General features: G+C 58.0%; 1 protein-coding gene across 3 annotated transcripts in view; it reads right to left on the bottom strand.

The window, feature by feature from the left end:
* The window catches only part of LOC123825621 (interleukin-4 receptor subunit alpha-like), a 39,801-nt gene that overhangs the window by 10,895 nt on the left and 7,715 nt on the right, over positions 1-21,191 (bottom strand). The window contains exons 1-5 of one of the 3 annotated variants that reach the window (XM_045849180.1): positions 15,290-15,579; positions 9,286-9,373; positions 7,497-7,635; positions 5,827-5,978; positions 4,588-4,739 (exon numbers count right to left, since the gene is read on the bottom strand). In XM_045849180.1, coding sequence (XP_045705136.1) covers positions 4,588-4,739; positions 5,827-5,978; positions 7,497-7,635; positions 9,286-9,355 — 513 coding nt within the window. In that variant the 5' untranslated portion in view covers positions 9,356-9,373; positions 15,290-15,579. Of the gene's footprint in view, positions 1-4,587; positions 4,740-5,826; positions 5,979-7,496; positions 7,636-9,285; positions 9,377-15,289; positions 15,580-21,191 lie in introns of those variants that run through there. The other 2 variants (XM_045849178.1, XM_045849179.1) reach the window with 2 other exon arrangements.

Raw genomic sequence — 21,191 nt, forward strand, 5'->3', positions numbered from 1 at the left:
ACTGGCCCCGAATCTCAGCCCCGCCCACCTGCCCCCACTGGCGAGATGATGATTAGTACGTGTTGTCTGCTGCCTTTTGTGTTAAAAAAAAAATGGTGGTGGGCAGACTCTGAGAGTCCCCCACCTTGTAGCACGCCCCTGGGTGGTCCGGCTTCTCTAGTGTGGGCGGGACCTGTGATGTGTTTCTAACCAACAGGCGGTGCAAAGGCGATGGTGTGTGGGACTGCGCCCACGTGGCTGTGCTATGCAAGGCTGCAATCCCAGCTTGCCACGACACCTCTCTCTGCCCCTGGCTGGCCTGCAGAAGGCCTCCTGCCAAGGGCCAGCAAGAACCTGAGGCTCTCGGTCCGACAGCCCCCGAGAAACCGAATGCCGCCAACATCACAGGAGCTTGGGAGTGACCCTTCTCCAGCTGAGACAGGCGAGATGAGACCTGGCCAACCCCCGGCTGCAGCTGGGGACCCAGCGAGCTGTGCCCAGACTCCCGACCCCCTGAAACTGGGGCAGTAACTGTGTGCTGTCGCTATTATGCAGCAGTGGGCTCAGTGGTGGATGAGCACGCACGCTTGCCTGCACAGGCATACACCCCCTCCAGAAGGAGACATGTGCCTCACCCTCCCCCTGCTCCAGCCAGCCTCCCCGCCCCCCTGGCAAGAGGCAGAGCAGTGGTCAGCCTATGGGAAGAGGAACTGGAGGTTGTTGGTGGAAGAGAAACACATTTTCCTTCTAAGTCCTTTTCTGCTATTTGAAACTTTTACTTCACATAAATATTACTTTTATTTAAAAAACTTTTACAAAATAAAAAGTGAAATAAAGTCTGTGTTCAATTCTGCCAGCAGGTGCGTGGCCCGAACCCTCTGCCTGGGGCTCCTCTCCCTGAGGGGCCGATCCCTTGTGGCTCTCCCTCCACCTCGGCCCCTGCAGCGCCTTCCTGGTCCTGGCAGCTCCCGCAGTTCTGCTCCCACTTGGGCTGGAAAGCGCTGAGGACAAAGGTCTGGCGTAAAGTGAGCTGAGGGGAGGCTATGCAACGAGGAAGCAAAAACCTTGACAGGCTGCTGGGGAAACTGGGGAAGCTGGAGCTCCCAGGGAGCTGGGGACAGGGTGGGAGCTGCGCAGACCAGAGCTGAGACGCCAGCACTCTCAGCCTCAGTGTTCCTCGCTCTACACACGGTATGCTGGAAGCAACAGCTGGACCCACTTCACCGAAGGAACCAAACACCCTGGCGATGAGTGGGACAATGGGAAATGTGTTGTTGCTAAGGAACGACAGAGAAATCAAGCTCCCAAGGAACACTTTGTGGTTGGTTTTTGAAGAAAAGGCCAGGTGTTTGGGAGACCCCTCAGAGAGAGACCCTGGGAGGAGAGATGGCGTGGGCTCTGGAGGTTGGGTCCTGCGGCAGGTGCCAGCCCCGCTCCCCCGGCAGCAGGACCTGACCGGGGCAAGGGACCCACCTTTCCAGGCCTCAGCGTCCTCGTCACTGAAATGGAGATGAGCGTCCTGCTCACAGGGCTTTCACAGCCGTTGGTGACTATGTCGTGAGGACACAGAACAGGCACACGAGAAACGGTGACCTCGTGACCGTGAGTATGGCCGTTATGGCCTGGAATGGACTGGTGGCCTCATTTCCTGTGTTTTTTGCCCCACATACTCCCCCCTCCCGATAACCCTCAGACATGCCATGAATTTGCATGTCTCCAGGCCTTCGCTCACGTCGTTCCTTCTGCCTGGCCCAGCCTTCCCTTCCTCCCTCATCTAGGATACTCCTGTGCATCCTTCAACGCTGAGGCCAAAACTCCACCTCCACCACAGAACCTTGTCTAGAAGTCAGCCAGGACAAAGAGTAGCTCCTTTTCCAAAATCCTACAATAAGCTCCTAATATCTCTTCTTAGAATTGGCCCCATTCAGTCTGAGCCACAGCTGCTGTCTGCAGTGTTGTAGCAAATACGGCGGGACACCAGTCCAGAATCTGTGCCACTGGGGTCAGGTGCCCACAGCTCAGGGCAGGCAAGCCTCTGTCTCCAGCTCAAGGGTTAATCCTCATTGATCTAAACCAGAGATTTTCAGCTGGTGCACTGCAAGAAGTTTAAGAACATGTAATGCCTGACTATTTAATCAGGGGCACTGACCTCTTTTCCCTTAGATTGTCAAATTAAAAAATGACAACAGCCAACAGAACAATAGCTGTCCGGTGTGAATGCCCTGTCTTGAACCGTAAATGTATAGGTCATATAAAAGAGTTGCATCTTATTGGTCAAGTTGCATCATAAGGTTAAGTCCTATTGGTTAATTCTTGGTAGCAGACATTCTTATATACAAACACAGGCACCTGATTTTCTAGAAAGTCACTTTAGAGCAAAAAGGGTAGGTAATTACTACTTTTTTTGTAAATAAATCAAAATTATACTTTTTAAGTAAGATCAGCAAAAAGTATATTTTTTGGTGTGCTGCAGAATTTTAGTAATTAGTTATGTGTACATGAAATGGAAAAGGTTGAAAATTGCTGGTCTAAACCAATTGTGGCCATCTATCCCTAGCCTTTGATTGCTTAGACAGGAGCATGTGACCAGCTCTGGCCAATGACAAATAAGAGGAATTCTTCAGGTCCAGCTCTGACCTTGGGAAGGGAGCCACGAGGGAGGAATGCCTCTGCAGGCTCTGCCCTACCAGCAACAGGAGAAGCTGGACCTGGAATTCTGAGGCCTGGGGTGGCCTGAGCACCTACAGGCCCACTGACCAGTTCTGGCCACTGGCTGGAGTCTGGCGCCAGGTCCTAAACCAGGCTGCGTTCCAGCCAGCCCAGTCCCTGTTCCCCCTCCCCGGAGTCTCCTTTGGGGAACCACCCCCCTCATTCTTAGCCCATCTGGCTTGGGTGGAGCTGACCACACCTGCAGGTCCAGAGATGGGCACGTGACTCACCCCTGGCCAACCAGAGCATGGCACCAGCACCCTCTTTCCTGCCCACAGCCGGGCCCAGTGACCCAAGCCCAGGACTCTTGGTAGGACTCTCTGGAAAGAAAAACTTTTCCCACTGCAGCCTTGGGACCTAGGCCTGGAGCTGCTCGTGGGCACGGTGGCCATGTGAAGGCAGAGCCTGCCTGAAAACGATGCCAAAGCAGAATAAAGCCAGGCCAAGCAATAGGTAGACTCCTGGAAGCTGGGTCCAGCCAAGATAGGCAAATCCATCCCTTGTTTGGACACTTCTCTCCCGTCCAGGCTGCACCCTGAACAGGCACAGGATGCAGGAAGACTAATGGACAAAACCGGACCCGCCTCTTCCCTTGGCATCTGTGCACCCCCCCCCCCACAAATGCTCCCTGAGCCTCACAGTGCGCGGCCCCCACTCCTGCTCCCGGCCCACATCCTGGCCCAGGGCCGAGAGGGAACCACAGCTGAGAGATGGGAATCCACACCCACCACCTCCCTGGCTTGGCCAAGAAGAGAAGCGGCAACAACGGAACTGGCGTGGGGGCGTCCTACTTCTGCAGCCCACGCCCTGGCAGCTGAGGGCAGGCCAGCCGGGGCCCAGTAGGAAGGCACGGCCCAGCGCGGGCCCTCGACAACTCTGACGGAGGGCGTTACAGGCCCGGGTGGGGTAGGGTGAAGCTGATGGGGATTTCAAGGCCTGTGGCCGCAGAAGAAAAGGAGGAGGGTGTCTATGACATTCTTCGTGCCGGGCATGGGGGCCTGTCTGTCACCCTCTTTGTGCTCTCAGTAGCCCTACGGAGTGGTAGCCTCGTTATCCCCAGGGTAGAGATGAGGAAACTGAGGCACTAGGAGGTTAAGGGACACGCTCAAGATCACACAGCCGGCAAGTGGCCGGGCAGGTATCGGAGCCCAGCACTGCGGGGCGCGGGGCCGGAGGTGTGCCGATGTCCTCCAGCTGAATGTCCAAGGGGAAACAGGGTGGCAGGAAGGGACCTCCACCCTCCAGAGGGGCCGAGCCCTCCCTGCGTGCAGCCTGCCGTCAGTCACTTCACCCATAAGTCAGCTCTGCGTGTGCAGAGCGCCAACACGCTCCTTTAAAAAAAAGGGGCCGCTGCCTCTGCTGCGACTGGAATGCAAGCATCGGATGCCACGGGTGTCTCGGAAAAGTAAACGCAGTGAGAGCCCGGCGAGACGGCTTGGCTTTACCTTACGGCCAAACCTGTTTTCTGGGGGAAGGGTCTGAGCCCGCAGCCTCCCACCGTCGCACGGAGGATGAGCGGCCCTGTCTGCTCATCCGAGACCCCCTCACCAGTCAGGGTCGGGAGGGAGACGATGCTGAGTGACTGTCTCACTGTGGGACTCGGTCCTCTAAGCCTGTTTCCAAAATCCCAGTGTCCCTCCTGGCCCCTGGGAAACACAGAAGTGGCCCAGAGCCTTCCTTTGCAGACAGGCAGCAGGCCCAGAAATACCGCCCCTTCTCCGCGCACTGGGCATCGGGCGAGGGGTGGGGGCTGGCCCTGCACAGAGCCCTGGCAGAAGCTGGGACTCTGGTCCTGGCTGCTGTCAGCGCAGCTGTCCTCTCCGCATCCCACCCCCCGGCCTGCGTCTCCACCCACCTGAGTCCCCAGAGGTGCTGCAGAGCCCCCACAGGCCCACTCACCGACGCCGGGTCGTCTTCATCTGAAACGCTGACCTGGTAGGAGAGCTCGGCGTGCAGGAAACTCTCAGGAGGGTACGGGTTGCCCCAGCGCAGCCACCACGAGTGGGAGTCGTCGGCGTCCACTGTGAGGTTCACGGGGGCCCTGGGCTTCACTGCGGAGAAGCGGCGTCTGGTCAGGGCCTGTTGGCCACGGGCCCCGGCCCGAGGGGCTTCCGGTGAGCACCGCCTCCGTGCGGCACGGCTGTATGGTGCCACGCAGCCCTGGTCACGACAGAGGCACGGCCTCGACACTCATGCTAACGCTGCTGCCGTGACCGCCTCCCTCCAGCGACCTCGGACTGTGCCCAGCAAAGGTCCCTGAGCTTCGGCGTCCCCTCTGTCGTCCTGCACACTGTGGCCACACCTGTGTGCTGTCATTCACTAAGTGTTTCTCTTTATTTTGATTCATGTGTTAAAAAACGTAGTCTCTTTTTAAGCAATCAGATCAGTGAGATCACAAGTATATAATGTGCATCAAAATCAACATCCATATGTAAGAATTATTTTATTTTGTGGGTCTGCTCACAGGTCAATTTAGATACCCCAGCCACCAGCGGGATGAGCGGGCCCTTCAGGAACTGCTGATGGACTGGTGGAGGCTGTGAGCTCTATGAGACCTGCCAGATTCCTCTGCTACTTAATAGCTGTGTGACCTTAGGCGGATTACTTGCCTTCTCTGTTCTACAGTTTACTCAATTGCAAAATGGGGATAATAACTGTCTTCTGGAAACCGAGGCTCAGAGAGGTAATGTGACTCACCCAAGGACACACAGTGATGAATGGTGCTTTGAACTCCTGCCACCCACCCCGAGAGTTCCTGGGGACGCCTGCAGGGACTCCGGGGGGCAGGACAAGGTCAGCCTTCCGGGGTCCAGGCTGCCTGAAGCAGCAGCAGAGTGGCCCGCAGAGGGTAGGACAGCCCCCCCTTCAGTTTCTGATCTGCAGCAAGCATGTCTTCTGTCCAACAGGCCTGCTCTCCACACCCCAATCAGGGCTCTTAAATTCCAGGGCTGAAACAGCTGAGCTGAAGGGGGCCGGATGTACCGCTGAGCCCAGCCCCATTTCAAAGATGGGAGGACCATGGCCCAGAGGAGAGCAAGAACCCCACCAAGTTTAGGAAGTGGCAAGAGGCTGCTGGCGCCTTCCCCGGCCCCGAGCCCAGCCAGCTTGGGAGCACCGAACCCCGCCCAGCCTACTCACCATGCTCGCTGGGCTGGAAGGAGCCATTCCAGAGCAGCTGCTTCCCAGCCCACAGGCCCAGCTGATAGGTGTCCACACTGACCACGTCGTCCATCAGCACATCGCACAGGCACACTGTGCTTTCTCTGTTCTCGGGGACGCACGCGTGGTTTCTGCAGACACAGGGCTGCGTGAGGCGGGCACGCACACCTGGGTGTCCCCAGGACATGCCTCGAGCAAGCACATGCTCTTCCAGTTTCCTGGTTGTCCCGCCTCAAGGGCAAGATCAGGGGACTTGGAGCAGAGCAGCCAGGGTGAGTGGTGGGGACAGTGGACCAGGATGGCCCTTCCTGCTGGCCATAGCCCCCACCACACCCACCATGGACTCTTACACACCCCTGGCCACGGCCTTGGCCCCAGGACTCAGCTCATCGCTAGAAGCCAGTGCAAGGGAAGAAGCCGTGGCACTGAAGAATTCGTAACAGCCTACGTGTGCGTTCTAGCCACACTCTCTGGGTAGCACGGCCCCCCAGTGTGCAGAGGACTGGGGCGCACACCCTGTGCACCACAGAGCGACCCTAAAATGCCTCCCCAAACAGCCGGCCCCGCGTCTTGTGGGTGGGGCCCTCAGGCAGCAAACGTTTCCTGCAAAGGGCTGGACGGCACATGCTTTGGGCTTTGGGAGTCACACCTTTTCTGTCCCAACTACACAGCTGTGCACACCTAGCACAAAAGCAGCCACAGACAACGCAGAAGCGAATGGCATGGCTGCGTGCCGACAACACTATTTACAAAGCCAGGGGGTGGGCCCGCTGTGGCTCACGGGCCCTAGCTTTCCCTCTCTGGTCCCTCTGGCAGACCACCATGTACAGAAGCACCGCCCACCCACCTTAGCGCACCTTGGAAGACTGCCTCTGTCAGTGCGCCCTCGCTCCGGGGTGACCCTGCCCCTGTGCGCCCGACCACGTCCTGGGCACCGCCTGTCACGGTGCCCCGTGTACACGGGTCGCCCGGTGAGCCACAGGGAACGACGGGCCCCACGGCCCACGGTGAACCCCACCACTAACTCTGAGCCCCGAACGGCGGTCTGGTCCAGCAGGTCTGAGAGTGGCGTGGGGACCCACGGGGCCAAACCGCTTTCATAGTCCCACTAAGTGTCATCTGCCGTTTTACTCTCTCTCACAAGCGTGCCGTGGGGTTTTCAGAGGCTACATGGCGTGTTATGATGTCGTTGATCTGATGGCGTGTGTGCTGGTGTGATTTAACTTTTCTGTTTTAATTCCTTATCAGGTAAACATCGATAGCTATAAGCCAGCGGCCCCCAACCTTTTTGGCACCAGAGAGCGGTTCACTCGCTCGCCGGCTGCTCACCTCCTGCTCTGCGGCCAGGTCCCTGACAGGCCATGGACCGGGACCAGTCTGCAGCCCAGGGGCTGGGGGCCCTGCTATAAGCTCCCTAGACAAAAGCTTTTGGGGCCCTGGCAAACTTCTAAGCATGTGCGAGTCCTGAGGCTGTGGGTTCGAGAACTGCTGGTGCACTCCAGCACTCCACCCGCAGCCGCAGGCCACATGCCTCGGGGACAGCGCCCTCGGGGAGCCACACTCAGCCCCAGGCCCTCCAGGGCACTGCCCAGACCAGGCCAACTCCCAGCGCCAACCTCGCTGCCCGCCCCGCTCCCGCACAGGCTTACTCAGAGTTCAGGAAATCCAGCTGGTAGGTGAGGCGGAGCTCAGCACTGCAGTTGGTGGGGCTGTCCACCCTCCACTCGCAGGTGAAGGTGCTGATGTAGTCGGAGAAGCAGGTGGGCCGATGCAGAACCTGCACACTCCCTGGGGAGACACAGGGGTGCTCTGAGCAGCCGGGGCCCAACCAGCAAGAGAGACCCGCGCCTCCGGGGCAAGGTGCACACCAGCCTGAACAGGACCGAGGGGCCCATCACAAAACCCGGAACCCACAGCCCCAGGCACGGTCAAGCGCCGGCCCTCACAGAGCGGGGCCAGGACCAGGGCTCCTGGAGCCTCCCAGCTGGCACTGAGGTGATTCTGAAGCTGAAGAAATGCCCTGGGGTGCAGGGTCCATTACAGGGGTACCCCAAATGCAGCTTTCTGTTGTGCAGCTCAACTACTTGCCCTTGGCCAAGTTAAAGGGAAAATACCCTGCAGGCTCAGGAGCGCCACCTGCCAGCAGGCACCTGCCCTGCAGCGGTGTGGTGGGGGCTGCTGTCCACATGCCCACTCCCCACCCCCTCCTCTTCTCCACCCCGCTCTGAGCTCAGGGGCTGACCCCCAAGACCTCGCCACCCAGGTGCCCTCGTCCCCTGGCTTCTTGTTGGGTTCGGCCAATGTCAGAGGGCAGCACAAGAGGCGGGGGGGAGGGGCTTCCTCCAGGCAGTCGGTGGCAGAGCTGGATTCGAACCCGGCAGGACGCCTGTTGGGTTTGCCAAACCGTCTGGGGGCCACCACGCCAGACCAGCCGGCACCTGACTGGTGGGCGCCATCGCACTCCAGTGGCTGCATCCCGGCACCAGCCCCGCCGCAGCTGCCCTCGGTTTGCTCTTGTTCTCTGGGCGAAGGACTAGCCGTGTTCCGGAGAGTGTTAGATGTCTCATGAACGTCTCAGACTCTCCTCCTGGTTCCCTGCTCCCCAAAACCACGCCCCTCTGCGCCTCAGAGACGACAACTGCGTCCTTCCTGGCCGCTCAGCTCAGAACTCCTGAGAGGCCTCTCCCTCTCTCGCCCCCTCCCCATCTGTCTTCAGATCTCCTCTGCTGGGCCGAGCCACTGGCTGCTGGGGCACCTCCTCCCCGGCCCCCGGCCCCCACCCTGTGCTTGCAGACACAGGGTCCCTTTAATGCAAAGGTCACGCCGCCCCTCTGCTCACACCCGGCAAGGTCCTTCCAGACTCGGTCACCCAGCACCGGGCACCAGGCCGGCCTGTTCTGGCTCCTCCCCCCCCCCCCCAAGCTCCTGCTCCCCAGACGTCTGTGTGGCCCCCTCGTCCTTCCAGCCTCTGCTCCACTGTCACGCAGGAGGCCTTCCCGGGGCACGTGTTTTAAACTGCTGCCCTCCCCTCCACCCGCACTCCCGGTCCTCCCTACTCTGTACTGCAGGGTCCAGCACAGACAACGCCCCTTTTTACTACAAAATCTTTTATTACAAAGTCATAAGCATGTGCTTCTGCCACGTAACACTATCACACTCAGGCACACCACATGGTATTTTAGGTGAAATGTGCACATTAAAACTATGAATCACTACACCCACAGGATTACCCTACCAACCACATGCAAGCAGGCCTTACTTCTGCCGGACACTGTGTACTGTCGTCCTCCTAACTAACGATCTTTAGGATGTACTTATAATCAGGGCCATCTGCCCTGGCTGTCTCCTCCCACTACAATGTGATCTCCTCGAGGCCTCCTCTTTGTTTTGCTCACTGAGCACGTGGCCAGAGCGGGCAGATGAGAGGCGGTGACTTACCGGAGCCTGCCGCCCACGCCAGGACCAGGCAGCTCACGGGGAACGTGAGCCCAGAGCCGAGCCGCCCCATTGGGAGATCCTAAGGCACCTGCTGAGGGAAAGTGACCCAGTTAGTGCCGACTCGTGGTCCCCAGGACCCCCGTCCCCCAAGCGCAGCCTCCAGAACTCGCCTCACTCCAGACACAGCTGTGCCCGCCTGCCACGGAGTCTCTGCCGACACCCAGCCCTCCGCGTCCCCCGGACGTGTGCGGATAACCACAAGACCCAGCCCAGGCACACAAGGCCCAGAGTGAGAGCCACGAAACGCCTGTCCCAGGGGATGCTTGGGGCACGTTGAAAGAACAAGTCCCTCGGCCCGCTGAGTCTGAGCGCCCCCACACTGGCGGAAGTGCACAGTGCACGCCTGCATGTGGAGGCTGACAGGCCCTGCAGTGAGGGAAGGTCCTTTTCTTCGCTTGTCTCAGTGACGACCAAATTAATGTCCATAACCAACCTTCACTTCTGCGTGTGTGTCAAAACCCTAGTTAACCCCCCGAGGATTTGCAATTCCTTGAAACACAGTTGGAAACACTGGCCTAACCGCTCGGCCTCACAGAGCAGGTTCCACGGCTGAGGGCGCACCCACACAGGGAAGGGTCAGGCGGCCACTCAGAATGAGGCCAACTGCGTTAGACGGACTGCTTTAGCGGCCCTGATTCTTCACTCCTGCGTCCACGTGACCTCGCGGTGTGCCCCCCCGCCCCCCGGTCAGAGCGTTCTCCCTGCCCTGGGGCGCTGGGCTCACCACGTGACCCGCTTTGGCCAGCGGAGTGTCAGCAGGGGCACGCACAGGAGGCCCCTCGGCACCACAAGGCCTGGGCCAGCCTGGTGGGGGCGGGGCGGGGCGGGGCGGGGCGGGGCGGGCCAGTGCCGGCAGTCTCCTCCTGCTTCAGACAACAGGCAGTGTCCCCGGGCGTGTGAGCAGGTCACACAGCAGCAGGGCTGAGCTCAGATGCGTGCGGGAGCCCACGAGACCGGCCACACCCGACGCTGGCCCCGCATTCGGGCCGAGTGAGTGCCCCGACCGTGGCCCTGAGGCTCTGCGCCCGTCTGTCACTCAGCATTGGTGCCGGTGCCCATCATCGCCCCGACCCGAACGTCTAACCCCACAGGTGACCCCTGCGTTCCGTGGTTTGTATCCATGCAATCGGTGGAACCCTGTCCCTCCCTCATTTTGTTAAGGACATCGCACAAGACATGGCTGGGGAGTAAACATGAGGAGGTGCAGACACCCAAGAAGAAAACACAAGTCAAATCGCCAAATCGGAAGGCCCAGCCCTAACCCCACTCACACATGACACCCGTCCTTTCAGAAGCTACTATGAGTACAGGGAGAAAAACATGAATTTTATTTACTGAAACAGCAGCACCCTCCACATACGAAAACTTACATTTTAAACCTACTATATCGTTAATATCACTTCATGCCACAAAATTTAGAGCCACAGCACTGGACTTCATCCGTATCTATCCCTCATGTCACTCAGCTGTGCCCAGTGGGTTTCTGGGCCGCCCCCGGGGCACCGCCACCACACCGCTCTCTGCTCAGTGCCTTAAATTTAACACCTGCTGTCCTTTGCTCATTATGAACCTTGAGCAAGCTGCTACACTCCTCCAGGCCCAAGTTTCCATGTCACTGGCAGGGCTGCAAGGACTGAGGGAGCCGACAGCTGTGGAGGCCTCAGACGGTGACCTGGACACAGGCACGGCTCCATCAAGGTCGCCACTCATCATCGCTAAGGAAAATGCTCGGGAGCAGAATCCCATCGGGTCAAGGGGCATCCCCCCACACCCCTGGCACTCGACGCCAAACGCCCTCTGCAAAGCAATGTCCTGGGGCACATTCCCGGCCACACTGACAGTGCCCACCCACAACCCCCCTTGGGTCTCTGTCCCAGGGTCATATTCAGAAAGGCTGATGCCAGACCTCCTCCTGCTACTTGGTAGCTATGTGCTGTTCTGACAGTTACTGGGTTTCGGACTTTGGCTGCTCCATCTGCAACGCGGAAGTGATGCCCAGATCAGGCTCTCAGGTGTCCTGCCGAGGGAAGGCAGGTGTGGACCCAAAGTACTCTGCACGGTGTCTGGAGCACGGGAAGCGCTGAAGGCCACAGCAGGAGCCCCGAGCCCCCATCGGATGCTCTCCAGGGACTTCATCCCACTGGAAGGCTCCACCCAGCCGGGCGCCTCCCACCCCTGCAGCTGTGCCTGGCACTCCTGCCACCCACACACCTTCACTCCCTGCTGCTCCTCAAACACACCCACTCATTCCCACCTCCGCACCTGTCCACTCCTGTCCTTTTCACTCCCATTCCCCCCTCAGCCTCTCTCTCTCTTACTTGTCTAGTCACAGGGAATAAATCAACCCCCAATACTCCAGTACACTCTCCTGGACAACCACAATGCAACCGTCACAATCAGGAAACCGCCCTGGATGCACGACAGCCATCTGGTCCACTGGCCCTGTTTCCACGCTGCTAACTGCCTCAACGGCGCCCTTTATGGGTCAGGACCTAGCGGCGTCTCTGACGACCGCGCCCTCCCACCGCCCAGGCCTTGGCTGCTAAATACGACTCTGCTCTTAGAGAAGCGGCCCACTCCAAGCCCGCACTTCTGTGCCAGGAAGTTAGGAAGTGTCCCAAGAACGCTGGGGACACGTTCAAAGGACACAAGTGTCAGCTCGAATGGGTGCCCACTGGCCCGAATGGGCACAACTGAAGCGTCACAGTCAGTGTGACCCTGGCGTGAGGACAGGGACGCAGGAGTCCGCTGATAGATCACAGATGGGGGTCCACGGGAGGGACTGTTCTTTTCACCACGGCAGCCTGTCCCCCCACGAACCCCGTATTAACTATTTACTAACTATGGAGTCACACTATAATTTTCTGTGCTTTGTGTATATGATAGTACATCACTTTATGGGGAGAGCCTGGTAGGCACCACCTTGACCGAGTGGCCGAAGCTGAATCACCAGGAATGGGACGGATCAAGTCACCGCTGCTCCGGTGTGCCTGCCCCGAGGCCACAAACCCCGAGGGAGCATCAGACAAACCTAAACCGAGGGGCAGGTTTGTGCCCTTCAAACGTGCCAGGGGGCGAAGGGCACGGGGCGTGCGGAGAGCTGCTCCTCCAAGTGGCCGCCGCCCGGGCGCCAGCAGCCGTCCTGTTCACAGCCAAGATCCGGCCCATGTCGGTGCCTGGCGTCCAGCACACGCTCGTTGTATGTCTGTGAATTCGGTCACTTAGCACAGGACGTGGGGCCCCTGACGGACTCAGCATGGGCTGGAGAGCTCTCCCTGGGAGCGACTGGGTGGTGGGTCTGTGCCGTCCTTTTCCTCTGCAAAGTCCCGTAACTTTCCTTCCACGAGTTCACAGATGCCCACAGCATCCTGTGGCAGAGATGGCAAAAATGCCACTGAGCCCCAATTTGTAACCAAGAGAAACAGGGAGGCCAAGCTTCCTGTCCAAGGCCATACAGCAGAAGGGCTACCGTGGTCAAGTCCTCCAAAAGGGGGGACTGAAACATCACATAGTCGGCAGTCAGGGTGTCATCTCTGATCTGACTCTGAGGGCACTTCCAGCTGTGAGCACATGCACGGTGCACATGCACACACACACACACACACACACACACACGCCACAGCCCCACACCAGCTGGCTTCCCAGGGCGCAGGCGCTGCATTTCAGGGGAAGCCGTGGCACAAATGCAACCAGAGGAAAGGCCTCCCTGAAAGTAAAAGGGAACAGAGGACAAGGTAAAGGAATTAAAAGGAGTAATTACCAAGTGACCCAGCTCAAGCAGGTGGCAAGAGGAAGCAATGTCAAGTTTGCACGTCAGTCATGGATTCCCCACCTGCTGGAGTTGGGAGGGGTCTCAGGGGTCAGCTGCCGAGCTCAACTGCCAATCTGGACAGGGCTGCCCTGCAAATATCCCATCTCGGACATGCTGCAACCCAGTGTCTGCTTGCACTACTCCACGGATGGGGCACTCATCCCCAGGTCATGGTTGATCAGAGCCTGACTATTGGAAATAGCTTCCTTATGTTGAGCCTTGGATTTGTGCAAATAAAATCCTGTTGTCAAGTACTCACATTGTGCTCGACACTTGGCTAAGTGTGGTAGAAGTATTACCTCATCGAAACTGCCTGAGAACCCTGAAAGAAGATGGGTTTGTTACTCCCACTTTCCACCCAAAGAAACTGAGGTCAGAGAGGTCAAATAACCCGTCCATCAGTTCCCACAGCTAATGAGAGCGCAGCGCTAGAGCCAGAACCCAGGTCTGTACCCGAGGCCCATTCCAACGTGTGAACGAACGCCGACTTCTCCCAGAACCACGGGTGGAGCCCAATGAGGAGACTGAAACGAGCGGGAAAAGCTGGCCATCCCGCTTGTCAGTTCCAAACACTGGCTGCCCAAGCGCAGGGCCAGAGCACCTGACTGAGCAACATGAAAGGCTGAGGATCTGCGGTGTCTACAAAGCCCAATGAGCCAGAGGTAAAGCAGCAGCTAAGCAGACAAAAACACACACACACACACACACACACACACAACCAAAGCCATGTTAACAGAGAGGAGAGATCCAAGACAAGGGAGGCAACAGTGCCCAGCCACACCGTGCATCCCTCTGGAAGAAACCCTGCTGGTCTGGAGCTTGCAGAGAGCAGAGGACCCACATGGACAGAACCCCGCCCCCAAGACTGAGCACCCAGGTTGGTGCCGGAAAGGTGCCGCCCTCCTTCCTGCAGCCTCTTCACATACACGTTAACCACATGCCAATTGCCCTCTACATGCTTTAGTCATGTTAACTCATTCACTACTCAGAACAGGCCTGTGAAGTAGGGGCTATTATTTCCCCCACTTTCAGATAGGGAAGCCCAGGCACAGAAAGGCTTAGCGGCTGGCCTGAGCCGGCACAGCAGCAACAGCCCCAGATACAAACGGGGTGGCCAAGCCCAGGGCCTCAGCTCTTCCCCTCCACCTGTTCACAAGCCAGAGTCCTCACTGTTTGGGAGACCGCCGACCTGTCTGAACATCTGACCAAACTCCAAACCCTCTTTCTAAAAGTGCGAACACTGGAGCCCTGGCTGGTGTGGCTCAGTAGATTGAGCACCAGACTTCGAAGCAATGGGAGGCTGGTTCGATTCCCAGTCGGGGCACATGCCTGGGTTGCAGGCCAGGTCCCCGGTAGAGGGTATGTGAGAGGAAACCACACATTGCTGTTTCCTCCCTCCCCCTTTCTGTCTCTAAAAAATAAATTACTTAAAAATAATAAAAAAGAATGACCAATACATAAAATAAATAAAAAGTGCGAACAACTGAAGTTTACTTTGGAGTTTACATTCCACCAGTCCAAAGATCCCCTGGAGCCAGAGTGAGAATCCCAGGTCCAAGGCCCCCTCCTTCGCCTTCAGACCGTTTCAGGGTTCAGGTGTGTTTGGGAACGCGGCCCCCTGAGGGCGGAGCTTTGCGTCCGCCCGCCCTGGGTGGAGCTCCGTCCCCAGCGCCTGCGCAGTGCCTGGCGCGCGCACACACGCACACACGCACGCGCACACACACACACACACACACACACACACACACACACACACAGAGCAAGGGCTTATCAAACAGCTAGTAAATGAATGGTTGGCTAACCTCCAACAATAAATTCAATAATCTATCTTGAAACACAGGTATATACCCAACTTTGTCTGTAATAACTGCTATGCATAGATACTGCTTATTAAGTGCCTGGCATTGTTCTCAGAGCTTACAAGGTATTAATCAGCTTGGTTCTCACAACAACTCTGAGGTGGGGGCCACTAAAAACCCCATTTTACAGATGAGGATTCTCAGGCACAGAGAGGTTAGAGCACTTGCTTGTGGTCACAGAGCTAGGACTGGAACAACAGCCTGAGCCAGGAAGACAGCAGAAGCGCCTGGAGTGGGAAGACACCCCTGGGGCAGAGAAACACATTGAACTCACTCTTTTTATGTGGGGGGAGGTGAGTGGCGAGTCTTGGAATGTCAGAAGGCGGCAGCAGTCGCAAGTGACCAAGGAGGCTCTTCCTGAGCCAGAGGCTGTAACGGGCCTCTCGTTCCCCAGCTCACTCTTGACCTCAAACCAGTTTGAAGGGCCTGGATCACAGACAGGACGCAGTCAGCCCCGGAACAAGAGGCGTGTGGAGAGGAAGCCAGCGACACAGCAGGGGCTGCATGGGCCTCCCCTGGGGGCCACTGATCCCTGAAGCTCCAGTCTTAGGCCAGCCTGGAGCCTCCTCTGGCTTCCAAGACAGCTGGGCCGGTATGGCAGGGCGCCAGGGACACACTTCTCCCCGTGGCAGAAGCTTTCCCAGAACTGCTGCCTGGCTGGGGTTCCCAGAACCAGCAGCCACGTCAGCAGCCCCACCCAGGACGCTGAGGCAGGCCAGGCCAGAGTCCCAAAATGGCCTGGGCTCTGCCTATCTGCCCAGCCTCCATCCCAGTGAGTGACGGGAGGGGTGGCAGCAGGCTGGCTCTGCTGCCACCAGGGGCAAGAATCAGCAACTTCAGCCCACAGAGCCCACTGGGCTCCCATAGACCTACTATGTGCTCCAGGTCCTCACCCATTCGTTCATGCCCTTGTGTATTCTTGTTGCAGGTGTTTTCTGAGCACCTACTATGTGCCAGGTGCTACGGATGCAAAAAAGGCCATTCATTCATTCATTCTTTTCTTTCTTCTTTCCTTTGACAAATATTTGAGTGAGAAGAGAAGTTACTGGGAGGTTTGAGCACAGACGTGACATCATGAGACTTTTCAAACCATCCCTCTGGCTGTGTCGTGTGAAAGGCCTGTGGGGTCAAGGGCAGAAGCAGGGATCAGGGAGGAGGCCACTGGGCTGGCCCTGGCAACAGGTGCCAGCTTGCACGGGGTTGTGGGGAAAGACGGGTAAGAATGGGTTGGATTCTAGATGTCTGAAGGCAGAATGGAATTTGGGAGTGGCTGAGAGGACAAGAGGGTTAATGAGACTGGAGCCCCTGAAGGATGGGGTGGCTGTTTACCGGGACTGAGTGGGCCACGGGAGGAACAGGGTGAGGAAGAGGCCCACAGAGAGCAGTGGGGACAACACCAGCAGAAAACGTAAGAGGCAGGAGGGAGCTGTTGGTGAGCACTCACACTGCTCCTCCTGCACTGCCCCTCGAGGGCTGGGGTGGGGGTGGGAGGATGAACCAGAATTCTCTGGGCGAGAGGAGGGGTGGGGGTGTGGAGAGGAGGAAAAATGTGCCCCAGAGGGCACTGAGGGCTCCCGGAGGGCAGAGACCGTGCCTTGTCCGCACAACCTGAACACCGAGCCCAGTGCTCAGCAGAGTGGGCACTGACTGAGTGATCGATCGCCTGCACCTCACGTTAGCCTCACCGTTGGCATGCACAGTGCTTCCTGAGTGCCATGCACGGTTCCAGGTGCTTTACGGCCCCCCCTTGAGGTGAGTACAATTACTAAACCCAGTTTATAGATCCTGAAAGACCCCGAGAGAGGAAGGAATGGAGGGGAGGGGCACGTGAAGAGTGAATAGCCAGAAAGGAGGGAGGGCACAGCCCAGTTCCCGCCACACAGGACAGGCCCTTGGCTGCAGCGATGGGTAAGAGAGGATGGGGTGAGAGCAGAGAGGTTGGCAGGGCCAGAAGGCAACACTGTCTACCAGGCGTGGTAAGCAATTATGACTCCACCCCCAGGGCAGTGGGGGCCCCTGGAGGCTGGTCAGCAGGACAGGCGCTGTTTTCCAGAAATCCCACTCTGCGGGTGCGTGCAGACGACCGCAGGGCGAGATGGAGTGGCTGAGAGAGGACAGGGTGCTGCTGGAGCTGCAGACGAGGGGCTGACTCCAGCCTTGCTTGGGAAGTGGACACGGCAGAGCTTCTGATGGCTGGTGGGGGCAGCTCAGAGTGGGGAGGAGGCCTTGGGCAGACAGTGGTGCTGGGACGGGGCGCAGGCTTGCTGGGGGGACCACACACTCTGCCCCGCTGCAGACACAGGGACTTCACGTGGGCGGTAGGCCCCGAGGGCCATCCAGGAGGACATGTGTCCCCGTGGCCTGGTCTCAGGAGGAAGGCTCGGGCTGGAGACAAATTTGAGGGCCACCAGCTGTGGCTGAAATCCAGGGGGGTTGTGGGCAGTGAGACACAACTTCACCTGAGAGGGACAGGAAAGGTCTGGAGACCATGACCTCCTTCATGGGAATGGCCAGTCAGACACCCTGGAGGAAGGCACCATCTCAGGGACAGGCTGGCATCTTGTGCCAATGGCCACTTTGTGGCAATGTGTGAGCTTGTGTTGGCTGTGGACACACTGAGTCCAAGCGGCCAATGGGGCCCCTGGGAAAGCATCCAGGCAGTTGCTTCCTACAGAGATCTGGACGCCATGGCTATCTGCAGAAAGTACTGGAAGCTGAAGCTGAGGGACCCGAGTCCAGACACCACCCGTTCAGGACAGGCAGCCGACTTCCATCGCTCTACAAACCCTTCTCTTGCTCTGTTTCTCTGCTCAGCACTTAACTCCCTGCAGCATGTCACACACACACTTCCTGTTCATTGTCCATGTGTCCACTGGAACACAGCTCCCACAAGGCCGGAGCCTATGTTCACTGTCACTGCTGCAGCCCCAGAGCACAGGACCGTGCCCAGCACAGAGCGGGGGGTGGCCCACAGATGACTCGCTGCTGAACAGGAGAGTGAGTGAAGAGACTCCCCCAGCCATGTGCAGGGGGCCTGGTCAGCCGGCATTCTCCACCTCTCACTGCTGGATCATCACTGACCAATTCTGGCTGGGAGTCTCCTTAATACCCTAACACAGGCACCGATGGGCCACCCCGGGGGGAGGGCTGACCTCCAGGGAGCTGGCAGCTGGGGCATTACTGTGATGATTATGCATCTCCCTGAAGAGCAGGTACATGACGGCAGGACTCAGAGCACCGATCAGGTTTGGCTATGTTAGGAACGGTGACAGCTGTTATGGGCCTCAGAGATCCCCACAGTTGCCCCTGAGTGGCCCAGTCCCTCGAGCCAATAGACGCCACAGGTTGGTTCTCTCACAGCCCTTCTGCCCATGGGTTCCACCCTCCCCAACCAGGGGAACACGGCAGATGCAGTAGGACTACCATCCCCATCGCAAACACAGGAAAACTGGGGCCCAGGAAGGCTCAGAAACCTGCCTAAGGATGCACAGCAAATAAGGGGGCGGGCTAGCCCTGGCTGGCATGGCTCAGTGTACTGAGAGCTGGCCTATGAACCGAAAGGTGGCAAGTTCAATTCCCAGTCAGGGCCCATGCCTGGGTTGCGGGCCATGCCCCCAGCTGGGATTGTACAAGAGGCAACCAATCGATGTATCTCTCTCACATCAATGCTTCTCTCCATCTCTTTCTCCCTCCCTAAAAATAAATAAATCTAAAAAAAAAAATAAGTGATAGGGCTGAGATTTGAACCTAGACCTTCTGCCATAAACTTGGTCCTGTTACACACCTCTCTTGGCTCCTGCAGCAAACCCCTCTATGAAAAATGTGGCCAAACCTTCCCCCTGCACAGAGGGGGAAACCAAGGCCCAGAGGAGTCCAGAAACAGTCCCAAGGTGATGAGTCAGGAAGTGACTGAGCTAGAACTTGGCCTCTGTCCTGTCTGCCCCATCCTCCCCAGTGAACTTGTCTCAACAGCACCCAGGACTTTGCCCCACGCAAACCCAAAGCCAGTCACAAGTCAGCACTGACAGAGCTTCCTGTCCGTGTTCCGTCTGCAGACAGGCTTGTGGGGCGGGGTCAGGGGGAGACTCTGTCCCTCAAATTCTCCTTGCCGTCTCACCCCAGATCGTTCCTGGCAGGAAGGCACGCACAGACGTGTGGGGTCGCTCGTGTCGGCAGGGGCTCCAGGGCATCTAAGACACGGAGCACAATTCTGGGCCCGAGTGTGCGGGCCCCACCTTGACTGGGAGACTTGGCAAGCTGGGGTCCTCTCAGAGCCTCAGTCTCCTCATCCGTGAAGTGCGGGCAGAATCTCCTGCATCACGGGGTGGCTGCAGGGAGGCAAACAGACCGCGGCTGGGTGGAAGCGGCCTCAGACAGTGTTGACGGAGCAGGTGGCCGAAGCTCACATCTACGCACTGAGTAACCCCTGGGGCCCAAGTGAAACGACGCTGCCATGACCACACAGATGGGCCTCACGGGCACGGCTGAGCGAAGAAAGGGCAATGCCGATTCCATTTACATAAAGTGCAGGAGGCGACAACTCACTCTTCGGGTCAGATGTCAGGACAGCGTCCTCTCCTCAGAGGTGGGGTCAGGAGGGAACCTTCTGGGGGGGCTGATCATGCTTTTTTTTAATCCTCACCTGAGGACATTTTTTCTTTGCTTTTGAAAGAGAGAGAAACATTGACTGGCTGCCTTCTTGTATGTGCCCTGGCTGAGGATCGAACCTGCAACCTGGGTATGTGCCCTGACCGGGAACTGAACCCATGACCTTCAGTGTCCACAAGACAATGCTGCAGCCAACCGAGCCACACCAGCCGGGGCCATGCTTTGTTTCTTGACCGGGTAATCCACGCACGTGTTCACTCTGTGAGAACGAATGAGGCTGTGCTGCTGTCTGCACGTCTGTGACAATAAAGAGGAAAAGAAAAAGATGGACGAGAGGGAAGACACTGGAGCGCACAACCCAGGGTATCAGGCTGTGTCCACGGAAGGTCTCAGAAGGTCCATCTTCAGGGCTGGAAGGATCCCCAAAGACCCTGAGTCCACTCCTGATGAGGCCCCTGGGCCTTCACAAGGGGCCATCGACCTTTTGCTTCCCTGCCTCCAGCACAGGGCACTCGCTGCCTCTGGGGGCAGCTCCCAGCCCTCCGCCTCCTGCTTCATGGCCAGAGTCACCCCTTCCAGAGGAAGCTCAAATACCTGTGAGAATGCAGTGAGCAGAGAGGGGGCCAGGGGCAAGCACGTGCTCAGTCCCAAGGGGCAGCTGCACGCTGCTTCAGTAGTTTCTGTCCCGGGAGAACGAAGGCACAAGCATCACTAGGTCTTTGGTTTTTCAAAAGAAAGCAGAAATCCAGACTTTTATGTGTTACCCTGATTTTTAGGTATTGGAAAAGATTTCAGTATTTAGAAACCACACCCCACCTTTGTGGTCCCCCTTTGGCTTACAATCACCAGCTGGTGTCCTCCTGAGTGGGTGTTCTGAGATGCCAGGACAGCCCAACGAGTGGGAAGGAGCAACAGGGGGGCCCCACACCTTCCCCAAGCACCAGCACCCCCAAGGTGAAAGGCTGCCTTTCGAATGTTCCCTGCCTTCTGTCCCTATTACCTCTGGCTCACCACAGGATGCTGGTTGCTACAGTGATGAGAAGGGAGGGGCCTGGAGACACCCCATTGCCTGTTCTGCGTGGTTGAATAGCATCGTGGTATCAGTGAGGATTCCAAAAATTCTGCAAGGCCCACTGCCTTCCTCCTCAGTGGGGGAGGATGGAGGCCCAAGAGCAGTCCCTACAAACCCTGCACTCTTCCACCCCTGCCCCAGCTGTCCCCAAACGTGCCACAGACTCCCCAACCCGTGCACTTTGCTTGGGCCGGTGCTCTGCCTCTCCGAGCCCTCCTCCTGTGCCCCCACTCAGGGTGTTCCTGGGCAGGCCCTGCTCTTTCCTCAGCCCATCGCGGCACTCTGCCTGGCCGTCGGTCCCGACAACCTTTCCATTCTCGGTAAAGGTGAGCTGTGCCTGTCATTTCTCCTGCTTCCCAGACTGAAAATTCCTCCAGGCCAGCCAGGGACTGGGTCTTACTCTTGTCCCTTCGTGAACAGAGGAGGCAGCCGAACGGAAGACACTGGCTGTCTGTCCCCTGTGGGCACGCTCCCGCCTCCGGCCTTGACACACGCC

Source organism: Phyllostomus hastatus, unplaced genomic scaffold (genome assembly GCF_019186645.2).
Source record: "Phyllostomus hastatus isolate PE091 unplaced genomic scaffold, TTU_PhHast_1.1 phas_contig_64, whole genome shotgun sequence".
In the NCBI taxonomy this organism is placed as follows: Eukaryota; Metazoa; Chordata; class Mammalia; order Chiroptera; family Phyllostomidae; genus Phyllostomus; species Phyllostomus hastatus.